Source organism: Astatotilapia calliptera, chromosome 22, assembly GCF_964374335.1.
Source record: "Astatotilapia calliptera chromosome 22, fAstCal68.1, whole genome shotgun sequence".
NCBI lineage: Eukaryota > Metazoa > Chordata > Actinopteri > Cichliformes > Cichlidae > Astatotilapia > Astatotilapia calliptera.
This window is the reverse complement of record NC_137442.1, coordinates 3,666,140-3,678,670: the sequence shown is the minus strand read 5'-3', so window position 1 is coordinate 3,678,670 and position 12,531 is coordinate 3,666,140. Positions and strand designations below refer to the sequence as shown.

General features: G+C 44.6%; 1 protein-coding gene across 1 annotated transcript; it reads left to right on the top strand.

Annotated features, from left to right (window-relative positions):
* Positions 1-656: 656 nt before the first annotated feature.
* LOC113015151 (immunoglobulin kappa light chain-like) lies at positions 657-7,715 on the top strand. The gene is made up of 3 exons (XM_080296476.1): positions 657-896; positions 6,403-6,484; positions 7,173-7,715. Exons 1-3 carry the CDS (start codon positions 657-659, stop codon positions 7,505-7,507), a joined length of 657 nt encoding a protein of 218 aa, XP_080152602.1. The 3' UTR covers positions 7,508-7,715.
* The last annotated feature ends 4,816 nt before the right edge of the window (positions 7,716-12,531 follow it).

Genomic DNA, 12,531 nt, shown 5'->3' with positions numbered 1-12,531 from the left:
TCTGTCATGGTCCTGAGTCTGACGACTCTGTGTTTTGTGTGTATTTATATTATTCTATGTTCTTTGTTTATTCTGTTATATCTTTTGTTAAGGTTTACCATTTGTTAGGGTTTTGTTCTGTGCCTGCCTGCTCCCACTTCTCTGTGTTCGTTAGCGCTTCAGGTTTGTTTTCTTAGTTTTTTCCAGTTTAGGTTTTGTTCAGTTTCCTCCACTCCTCTGCCATTTCTGTTTGTACCTCCACCTTCTCTATAAAAACTCCCCTGCATCTCAGCTGCCTGCATCTTGGGTCCTCATTAAATTCCACACGGCTCATCCCACGAGCCCTGCCAATGTCATTGTCAGGTCGTCTGTTATACCCACCACAATTGTCACCGTTGTCACAGTTCTCATAGTTTTTTCATAGTTTTCATTTTTGGTTCAGCCCTCAACCCAAATAAAGGCTCGTTTTTTTTGCTGAAACCTGCAACTCCTCTGTCATTATCTGCTTTTGGGTCCTGTATCAAAAAAGCACAGGCACACCCTGCCGTGACAGAACGATCTGACGCAAGATGGACCCAGTGGATGCTGTTCGTGGAGGGTGTCACCGTCTCTGGAACCTGTGAGCATACATCTCTGGCACCTCGGATGTGTGGACAAAGCTGGTGGGAGTAAACACCATGGAGGTGATTCTTCACGGCAATCCCGAACTGCTGGAGATCCCGTCGGCTTCGGCGCTGATCTGCTATCTGGTCCGAGCCAAGGAGACGATCCAAGCCCGGGAGTTGCTGGATTACTCTGCCCACTGCGGCTGCAGCTGCCAGTGGACTGCACGCCTGCCGTTTCTGCTTCGTCTCCTTTCTACCGTGACATTCAGCGTGCCTGACGCCTGCCAAGCCAATGTTATGCACCTGCGCAGAGTGTGTGTAGCCAAGCCACTGGGGGCTTTTCTGCCATGGCCTCACCAACGACGTCACCGCTTTGTATGCAGTTCGCCACCACAGGCCTCCTGGTTGCCCCCAGAGTTTCATCGGTATAACTGTTAAGCTGTCGACCCCCACAACTATTTGATCATGGGCTATTGTGTTGCCGACCTCCGGGTCGTCCTCTGGAGTTTCATTGAAACTTCATTGATTATCATTCTTTTGATTTTTGGGCCATGTGCTTTTTGTATTGGATTGTCTTGGACTAAAGTTCTGTTAACATGTAAGCAGGACAGAATAAATAGAAAAGTCTGTTTTCCAAAAGACGCCTGCACATGTAAACAGGGCCTCAAAAGTGAAGGACATTTAAAAAATATTCAGAGGAAAGGTTCAATTTGTAAAACTTACTTTAGATTTTTAGAAAACTCACTCAGTGAAACACACTTTCAGTGATTCACAATGATGTACAATGCTGACCACAGGATGCAAAAGTTAAACCTGACCACAGCTCAGAATCATTCATCTCTGTTTTAACTTCACATTTGTATATGTTTTGTAGAATAACAGGACAACCTGTGACACTGGACAGACTTGAGTTTCATGCCCTGAACAGGTTTTGTGATGTAGTGTGTAATAACTGCTCCTTATCGTTTGTAACCTGTGTGTGGGAGTACACACAAAATAGTTTTTTGATGCAGTTTGAAGTTTAGTGAATGTAGGTTGAAAGTACATTTTAATGTTTAGAGTAGTGCTGTTAGCGTTATTTTTGTTTAAATGACGTTGAAGCCACAACTACATTAACACTACAAATCTCTCTTAGCGAGTTAACGCAGATCGCCCCGTGCGTTGGCTGCACGGCGTCAACGCATTAGCGCAGTTAGATCGTTAACGTGTTAGCAGCGTGCAGCCCCATGCACAGAGAAGGGCTGCAGCCACTGGGGAGCGCCATATTGCGACCTCCACAGTAACAGGAAGCACGTGACCTCCATGCTAACCGGAAACACGTGATCTCTACAGTAGGCGGAAATGCGTTCCTGCATGGATCATCGACTGTGGAAACCTTGCAAGTGGATCATAAAGGTTGGGACAGAGTCTGTCATGTGTAAATTTGCTGTTAATAATTATATAATTCTAGGAATCATCTAGTTTGCTTACACTGATTATGTTGGCACTTTGTTAGCGTACAACAACGGTCAGACCCCCGAGTATCTAAACTTGCAATGTGTGTACTTTTGACACCTCTGGTTAGCTTTTAGTGGTCAGTTTCAAACGTATTAGATTTTTGCTTGTTATTGAACAAATTCACTTCACTACTTTTCTCTATCTGACATCAGTGCACATTGTTCCCTTTACTGCATATTGCACTTTATTTATGTCTCTCATTCCACCTGCATCAACATTGTAGCGTTTGTCACAAAGACAAACTTACATTCTGCTCTGTTTTTTATTGCCCAGATGTTAGTTAGCCTTTGCTAAATTGTCTGTTATATGTCAATAGATACGTATGTCACTAATAAAAGTGTCTGGTAAATTATGTTTTTGTAAAGAATTTTCTCCCAAATCTCTTACATGCTAACTGTAACGTGTTATTTCTGCTAAAACCTGAACTTAAATGTGTATATGGTGTTTATCTGTTTTTCTCTCTGTTTATTCTGCCTCCAAGCCAGAATTGCAGGTTTAGGGTTTTTTTGTCCTTGCTACATTTGGAGCGCTTAGGCCTAATAAATTATTGTTAAACCATCTGCTGTCTCTGCTCTGGGTTTCTGCGCCTGAGTTCAGTTCAGTACAGACCACTCGGTCCCGTGGCAGTAACAGCATTGTTTATACTTCTTACTTCAAAGTAAAAAGCTTACAGTTGCTATTAACATTAATGTATTACCCTGTAATCAATAATATTTTTATACATTTTATGCATTAACCCTCTGGGCTCTATCCAAATCAAATCAAATCAAATCAAATCAAATCACTTTTATTGTCACATCACATGTGCAGGCACACTGGGAGGGAAGGGAGGGAAGCTCACCTCCAATTATCCGTTCAGAGCACCGCACTACTCGCTGGAGAGCTTTGCAGTTGTAGGCGGTGCTGTTGCCATACCAGGTGGTGATGCATCCAGTGAGGATGCTCTCAATGGCACAGTGATAGAAGGTCCTGAGGATGCGGGGGCTCATGCCGAATCTTTTCAGTCTCCTGAGAAAGAAGAGGCGCTGCTGCGCCTTCTTCACTGTTTTGTTTGTGTGTACTGACCACGTAAGATCCTCAGCCAGATGTACTCCAAGGAACCGGAAGCTGCTCACTCTCTCCACAGCAGCGCCGTTGATGGTGATGGGGGTGTGTACTTCTCTGCACCTCCGGAAGTCCACTATCAACTCCTTTGTCTTTGCGACGTTGAGGGTGAGATGGTTGTCTTGACACCAGTGGGTCAGGGCGCTGACCTCCTCCCTGTAAGCCGTCTCATCACCGTTGGTGATAAGACCCACCACTGTAGTGTTGTCCGCAAACTTCACAATGATGTTGGAGTTGTTAGTGGCTGTGCAGTCGTAGGTGTAGAGTGAGTACAGGAGAGGGCTCAGTACACACCCCTGTGGAGCACCAGTGTTCAGTGTGATGGGGGATGAGGTGATGCTGCCCAGTCTGACCACCTGGCGTCTGTCAGACAGGAAGCTAAGGATCCAGCTGCAGAGGGAGCTGCTCAGTCCTAGATCCTGCAGTTTCCTGTCCAGCTTCGAGGGAACGATGGTATTGAATGCTGAGCTGTAATCTACAAACAGCATCCTCACATACGTGTCTCTCTTCTCCAGGTGTGACAGGGCAGTGTGTAGTGTCAGGGCTATGGCATCATCAGTGGACCTGTTGTGGCGGTATGCAAACTGTAGAGGGTCCAGTGAGTCGGGTAGTGCAGAGCAGATGAAGTCCCTGACCAGCTTCTCGAAGCATTTGCTTACGATGGGGGTCAGGGCTACAGGTCGCCAGTCGTTCAATGAGGAGATGGTGGAGGATTTGGGTACAGGGACGATGGTGGCCATTTTGAAGCAGGCTGGGACTACAGACAGAGAGAGGGAAAGGTTGAAGATGTGCGTGAACACTCCAGCCAGCTGAGCCGCGCATGACCTGAGGACGCGGCCGGGAATCCCGTCCGGACCAGTAGCTTTGCGTGCGTTCACCTTCCTGAAGCACTTCCGCACATCCTCCTCAGACACAGTGTGCGCACTGACGTCATCCGCGGTGCGCACACTGTCCGGTCTCATGGTGTTCGCTGTGTCGAATCTAGCGTAGAATACGTTTAGATCCTCACACAGAGAGGCCGTGGTCTGCGGTGTGCTGGTTTTCCCTCTAAAGTCTGTGATCGTGTTTAGTCCCTGCCACATACTCCGAGGGTTGTCAAACTGTTGCTCCACCCTGTCCCTGTACTCACGTTTGGCTGCTTTGATCGTCTTCCGGAGTTGGTAATGTGCGTGTTTGTAGTCCGATGTGTTCGCGGAGGCAAAGGCGGTGCTCCGTGCCGCCAGTGCCGCGCGAACATCTCCGTTAATCCAGGGTTTTTGATTTGGGAAGGATTTGACTGTTCTGGATGGGACGACATCTTCCACGCATTTCCTGATAAATCCACAGACTGAGTCTGTGTATTCATCAATGTCTCTGGCGGCCACGTGAAACATTTCCCAGTCCGCGTGATCAAAACAGTCCCGCAGCGCAGACTCCGATTGGTCCGTCCAACAGTGCACCGCCCTCCGGGTTGGAGCTTCCTGTTTCAGCTTCTGCCTGTAGGCGGGCAGGAGCAGGATGGAGCAGTGATCTGATTGGCCGAATGGGGCGCGGGGGAGGGCTTTGTACGCATCCCGGAAAGAGGTGTAACAGTGGTCGAGTTGCCGGTTTCCACGTGTGTTGAAAAGGATGTGTTGATGGAGTTTTGGTGAGACTTTCTTCAGGTTTCCCTTATTAAAGTCTCCGGCTGTGATAAACGCTGCCTCTGGGTGTGCGGTTTCCTCACTGCTGATCGCGCTGTGCAGTTCCCTGAGTGCACGGTCAGTGTCGGCTTGTGGGGGAATGTAAACAGCCGTAATAATCACTGCTGTAAATTCCCTCGGTAGCCAGAATGGCCGGCACTTAATCAACAGGTACTCCAGGTCCGGTGAGCAGAAGGATTTGACCGGGTGCACATTCGCATAATCACACCAGCTGTTGTTGATCATGAAACACACACCACCGCCTCTGCTTTTCCCAATAAGATCCTGTGACCTGTCCGCGCGGTGCACAGAGAACCCCGGCAGTTGTATTGCGGAGTCCGGTACTTTGTCCGATAGCCAGGTTTCTGTGAGGCAGATCACGCAGCAGTCCCGCATCTCTCGCTGGAATGAGATCCGTGCCCGAAGCTCGCACAGCTTGTTCTCCAGAGACTGCATATTAGCCAGTAATAAACTGGGTAACGGTGGTCTGTAAGTGCGCCGTCTCAGTCGAACCAGAACGCCAGATCTTCTCCCTCTGCGTCGGCGTTTGCGGCCTCCAGGGCCAGAGAACAAAGGCGTCTCAGGTGAGATGAATGGGGGGTCTGCAAACGGAGCGTCCGTGTTGCAAAACTTGAACTCCGGAAAGTTATAAGAAAGACCGTCTTTTATGTCCAGTAAGGTTTGTCGGTCGTACACAAGGAGACAAGTGCTGCTCGTGAAAAAATAAAGGAAAAGTAAAATTAAACACAGAAGAAAGCCGTTGCTTGGGGGAGCTCGCGACGAGGCTGCCATACTCGGCGCCATCTTCCTGGCCATTTGTGGCCACTTCACTTTTCTTTTGACTGCTACACTGCAGTGGACCAAAAGAGTGGTGCAGGTTTGATCTTAATGTGGTTATGGCGTTGACGTCATTTTAACAAGATTAACGCTGACAGCACTATTTTAGATTTTTTCAAACTCTAAAATACACAATATATCACAGCCATAACCTTTTGGTTACTGAGGACCAAAACTGGATAAAAACTCTAAAATAAATGCAAATTACATTTTTGGAAAATTGTTTTATTGTGTTTTTTTCATTTTTATTTCATAATTATAATAATAATATGTCGTGAAATTATGATTTAAAGAATTCATATTGGTGAGTTTGTTTGTTTCAGAGTCAGAGAGCCGTGTCTCTCTACAGTCAGAGGTTTTTGTACGGCGCCTCAATGAGTTTGTATCACTGTGGTACAAGTTCGGTGGAGGAACCAGACTGGATGTTGGAAGTAAGTCAAACTTAAACCGCTTTTACTTTAACAGATTTCTTTCTTGTAATTATCTTGACTTTTCTGTTCAGTGTGCCAGAAAAAAACTCGGTAAAATAATTTTTACATAAATTTTCATGAAGAAACAAAGTTAGCTTCAGAATAAATGTTAAAATGAATATTAACAAATGATATAAAACATCAGAGTGGACTTGAGGATATTTTACATATACATACATCTGGTTAAGTCTTGAGAGCTTTTAGTTTTAATTCAGTCTGTTAGAGTCAGAGAGCCGTGTCTCTCTACAGTCAGAGGTTTTTGTACGGCGCCTCAATGAGTTTGTATCACTGTGGTGGACTTTTGGTGGAGGAACCAGACTGGATGTTGGACGTAAGTTAATTAAACTGTGTTTATTATTAAATATTGTATCATTTTATTTAATAATTATTTGTTAGGCTGCTTAGATGAGACAAAAGTATTTTTTTTATTTAAAATAATTGAGTTTTTGATGTTTGTCCTTTTTACTGGACTAATTCAGATGAGCTCTGCGAGTTTCTCTTGTTTAATCTACATTTCTGTCACAGTAAAATGTAGACAAGAGTAAACTTCATCATCTTATGATTAGTTTGTAAATTTCCACCACATCAGCTGCTGTTTGGATGAGTCAAAGTTTGCTTTCTGATGTTTTTATCGTGTCAGATGTTTCAGATTTAGTTTGAAATCATGTGAGCTGTTCAATAACATTTCAAATCTATATGAATGAGTAGCTGCTCTGTGCTTGTGTCCACTCATTTCTTCAGTCGTCCATGATTTAGACTTCTAATCATTTTAAAGCCAAACTTCTGCTGTAAATGTTTCCACATCTGCTTCTTTTATTTCCAGTGTAGTTTGAACATATTTCAGCTCAAACTGTGTGATGATTCTCTCTGTGCTGATATGCATGAGAGGTTTCTGAAAGGGAAGTGAAACAATGTGTGAGTGAATGACTGGTGGAGCAGAAAAAACACCTGACAGAAACTTCTTAACGGAGAAATTCAAATTGTGGTTCGTGTCCTCTAAGCTGATTTGTGTTTCCTAGGTGATACCCGCCCCGCCCTGAAGGTGCTGGGTCCCTCCAACAAGGAGCTGGAGCAGGGGAAGGCCACGCTCATGTGTGTGGCCAACAAGGGCTTCCCCTCAGACTGGAGTCTGTCCTGGAAGACGAGCGACAGCAGTGGCAGCAGCAGCATCAGAGGGGAGGAGAGCAGGACTCCTGGAGTGTTGCAGAATGACGGCCTCTACAGCTGGAGCAGCACCCTGACGCTCACTGCAGACCAGTGGGGGAAGGTGGGCTCTGTGACCTGTGAGGCCACCCAGGGCTCCCAGTCTCTGGTCTCAGAGATACTGAGGAGAGACCAGTGTCCCCAGTCCTGATGTCAATCACTGAGTCTTTCATGCTGTTTTTCCTCTTTCTCTCTGTTTCTTTGTGTTTGCAGATTTTTAAAAAAGCATCAAACAGTCATGTTTCCATCTCATAATGACAACAATCAGAGCAACAATCTCCTCTAGTTTCATCCTTTTGTGTCTGTTGTAAAGCTGATATTTCAAACTCTTAAAAGAATAAAAACGTACCGAGAAAACATGTTCTTTGACTCTGTGAGTTTAATAAATGCACATTAAAAAATTAAGATTTTGTAATATTTGTAAAACCAGACCAAAATAAAAATGTAAACAGACACATCAAGTGTAATGTGCAGTGAAAATGGTTAAATATATTTTTTTAATCCACATGTTAAATATTTCTCTATAAGATGTTGAGGTCATGTCAACCATAGATTATCTGTGTGCTCTTCATAATTTCTAGTCTCAAAGCTGTTTTATGATCTACATTTTGATCTGATCTAAAACCTAATAAGTAAAATTAAAGAGCAGGGTGTCATCTGTATGTTTAAACAGAGATCATTTAAATCAAGTTTAAGTGAAGATTTACTGATGTTTGATTAATGAACTATTTGACAGTGAAACTCTGATGAAGCACCAAAGCAGAGAAGAGTCTAGAAGCTGGTGGTGGCAGAGGTGAAGCAGGTGGAGACTTAGCTGAGGATCTCTAATTGTCAGGATGAGGTGGAGATCAGGAGTCTGAGATTTAAAGCACACAAAACAGAGGCTGAGTAACTCACAGAAGGCAGCGAGACAATAACTGGACTCAAATAATGACGACAGAATTGAGCTCGACAGTGGACATGATGTTAAGAACAGACTAACAGAACAAACACAGGAATGCAGGCAGATGAGAGACTACAGGTCTGCTTTAATCAACTTATATAGAAGTTAATCTCTTCTAGTGTTCACAGCAAAATGAGAGAAACTCACTTCACTAAACCTCTTAACACAAGAAAAAGACCACGGTCTGTCAGGATGATGATCACATCTTATTTTCAGTGGTTTCAGATTTAGGTAGGACTTTATATTAATGTCACACTTTTAAGCATTAGTAAGACATTATTTTAAAGAGAAACTTTTTACTTCTTTGTTCTGTCTACATTAATACTTTGGAAACTGACTAAATAACTTTAAGTTTTTACAACAGTAACAGTGATTCGTTTGTGCTGGAAATATCCAAATGAGGCTAAATCTTCACTGAACACATTCCCTACAAACACTGTTATAACAGCTTGCTTGATTTGTTAATCAGCAGAATATCAGAATATTATAGACACTAGTTGTGATGTGACTACAATGATTTTCTGGATTTGTGTGATGAAGGACTGCAGCTGAGCTCCACAGAAGCATCAGTTTAATATTTAACAGCTTACAAATAGAAAAGAGCTGCTCATCAGTGCAGAAACACTGACAACAGTATTTGTATTTCTAATGACAGCTTGTTATATTTTACAACTTGGATTAATATAAAAATCTTTAATGAGCAAAAACAACATTTTTTTTCTTTGTGGACCTTCCAGCTACGTCTTTTCATCTGAACTTATTGTTATAAATGTAGAAACTAAGAATGAGTCAGACTGATGGGCTGCAGAGAACATCAGTCATCTAAAAATAATGTTAATGTTTTAAAAATCTAAAAATCCCAGTCTTGTAGTTTGTTCTGCAGCTGTTGCTTCAGATCAGTTCCTCTTCAGCTGAGAGGTTTTTGTACGACAGATTTTCACTGTGTAAACAGAGTGTTTGTTTTTGAGCCTGAATTTATGTTTAGATTATTTAAATTAAACTTTATTTTTTATGTTGAGCCGTATGATATTTATTGATTTTATTTTCATATATTTTAACATGAAGGTCGTATTTTACTGATAACTGTTAAAATTTAACAAATCATAGATGATATTATGGTGGTTCTAGTATGGAATGGAGGTCAAAGGTCACAATGAGTTTTCTCTATAACTATTCGACTTGTTGAACATGTTGACTGATTTTTACTTAATTTTTAGGGAAAAGAGAAAAAGAAACTATTTTTAGATTGGAAGAAAATGTGTGTGTGTGTGTGTGTGTGTGTGTGTGTGTGTGTGTGTGTGTGTGTGTGTGTGTGTGTGTGTGTGTGTGTGTGTCCTCAGTGAACTGTATCAGTCTCTGCAGTATCTTCCAGCTGCAGCAGTCACTTCAGTTTCTGTTCAGTCTGACTGAGGGAGGTTTTTGTACGACTGTTTTTCACTGTGTGAACACATTCTGACTGTTGATGTAGTGATAACTCTGACAGTAATAAACTGCTGCATCTTCAGCCTGGACTCCACTGATGGTCAGAGTGAAGTCAGAGTTTGATCCACTGCCTGTAAAACGAGCTGGAATCCCTGATATTCTCTCATGAGCACGCTTAATGAGCAGTTTGGGAACTCCTCCATCTTTCTGTTGGTACCAGGCTAAATAGTGATAGTTGCTATTAACATAAACATCCTGACTGGTCCTACACTTGATGCTCACAGTTCCTCCCACAGCAGAGCTCACTGCTCCAGGCTGAGTCACTGTGATCTGTCCTCTGGACTCTGAGGACACGGAGACAAAAACATAAAGCAGCTTCATGGTTTTGTGGGCTTCATTTCAGAGGGACAGATGTTGATAGAGGAGAGGAGTTTGATTCTCTGGACTTTACCTGTGAAGCAGCAGCAGAGGAGAGTCCAGATGAGGACGCAGATCAAAGTCATGTTTTTGATGAGGAGGATTTCTGTGGCTTCTGTTGTGATGAAGGACAGCTGTCAGTCATCCAGTGTTCAACTCTCAGGACTATAAACTCTCCCAGAGCACTGGAGCATGGTGCTGCTGATGCAAAGTGCCTCTCTATGGAAATGATCAGACTGACAGAAACATGCAAGTTAGAATAGAATAGAAAGCCTTTTTTTGTCACTATAAAGTTGTACAAAGAGACACAGCGAAAATGAGACAAAGACACAAAGTTGCAGGGGGAGAAGTGCCAGAAACACATTATATTAGATTAATATTTCAAACATGACAAAATGCTAATCTTACAGCAGCAAAATGATTGTATCTCTACAGTTTAAACATTTCTTATGCACAGAGTGGATAGTCAAAAAAATTGAATCATCACAAATACATCATTTTATATTTATTACTTTTACTATTACTTACTTTTTAGTCTCATTTTATTCTTATTGTCACGGTTTCTGAGTCAAGCTGCATGGTGTTATGAATGAAGGACCCAAGATTCAGGCACAGGCTGTGATGCGAGTGAGCTTTTATTCCAACAGGTGAAAACACACAAAAAAAGTGAGGATGGCGAAGACAGAACTAAGGCTACGTTCACACTGCAGGCGAAAGCGCATCAAATCTGATTTTTTTGACCCTGTCTGCTGACAGATGGAGAGAATAGACAGACTGTTCCCTGTTTGTGAAGGACTGCTAGGAAAGTTTTACATAACTAACTGTCTGTCCTGAATCAGTCTTATTAGGTAATGTTCACATAATGTGATACAATACAAAATATTACACAGAGTGCACTATACTGGTCATAGGATGTTCAAGATGGGCTATACGCCTTCCAACAACTGCTCACACTGCACAGCAAATACACCGGACAATTACATCCACGCTCTTTGGTTCTGTCCACCAGTTCAGAAATTCTGGCGTGAGATATGTGAAGACTTATCAAAGTGTCTGAAATGTACGGTAACATTCCAGCCTCCCCTTTAGTATGCTTGCTGGGCAACTTGGATGAGGTCACTGCAGAAATAAACACAGCCCACGTTGTTTTTACGGCCCTATGCATTGCCAAGAAAATGGTCCTCATTAACTGGAAAAATAAAAATAATCTTAATTCTAACCAATATAGAAACCATCTAATAGATCACATTAGTCTTGATACAACATCTGCCATCACATTTGATCAATCCCTTTGGGCTCCTTTGATCGGCTTCATCACCTAGTGGGGGTGGGGGGTCATGATTTGGTCCTGCCTTCGCTATTGTGGTTGATATGGGGGTAGGGATGGCCTTAGGGCGTCTGGGGAGTCCCTAGGGACGTTTCCCTAGAGGGACTAACCTGGGGGATGTGGCCATGACCTGGTTAGGAGCTCTGGGGCTCTTAGATGGTGGTTTCCTTGTGGCTGCGTACAGCGGAGATGGGGGAGGGTCTGTGCTGGCAGACGTTGGTTACTGGCCTGGTAGCCTGGCTGCCCCTGGGAGGGTCCGGGACGGGCGTGGAGGCTTGGGGGTCTGGGGGTGCTCCGCCCCCCGGTCTGGGGTGCTGGCCGGGCCTTGGGGGCTTGGGTCCTGGCTGTTGTGTCGCCGGAGCAGTGGGCGGGTGGGTGCAGGGGGGCTCAGCCCCAGTGCAGGGGACCTCTGGTGCATCGGCCCTACTAGGGGGCTCTCTAACTGGTGGGGAGGTTGTTATATCTTTGCAGGAGGTCTCCTCACTACAGGAGCTCACTCTGCAGGTGGGGGGAGAGATATAGGAGAGGTGGAGAATGAACTCAACCTGGGTGTCTATTGTCTTGTGTAGTTTGGGAGATGATTGGATGATGGGGTGGGTGCAGTTTTCTCTGGGATGGAGTCGGGTGGGCTGCCCCGGACTCTGTGGGGCTGGGCGGTGCTGCTGCTGCGGGCCCCGGTCCGGATGGGCCTGGGCCCCCTTGCCCTGGTGGGTTCCAGAGTGTGGAGGTGCCTACTGGGGTCAGCGGGGGAGCTGGCCCCAGGGAGGGGCCGCTTGCCCCTCCCTTTCTTCCCTCCCCATCCTCAGCTGCCTCCCTATTCCCGCTCTACCACACCCATCCACACACGCAGGGCTTGGGGTGCGGGTATGTCACCAGGGTGCAGGGGAGGCACTCCCCCTCTGTCCCCTTCTGGCCGCCTGTGCCTCAATTTTATTCTGCAACCTAGACATCCACATTACTCACACTCTCACATAACACATACATATAGGGCCTTGGTGGTTAGCACGTTTTACAGCATCCAGAGGATGGTCGGTGTACTCCAACCCACCTCTGGCGCTGGTGCCCT

Coding starts and splice junctions, on each gene's coding strand:
- LOC113015151 (XM_080296476.1), top strand. CDS start 657: ATGGAGGTGATTCTTCACGGCAATCCCGAACTGCTGGAGATCCCGTCG. Junction 897..6,402: donor ATGTTATGCACCTGCGCAGA/GTGTGTGTAGCC, acceptor GTCTCTCTACAG/TCAGAGGTTTTTGTACGGCG. Junction 6,485..7,172: donor AACCAGACTGGATGTTGGAC/GTAAGTTAATTA, acceptor TGTGTTTCCTAG/GTGATACCCGCCCCGCCCTG.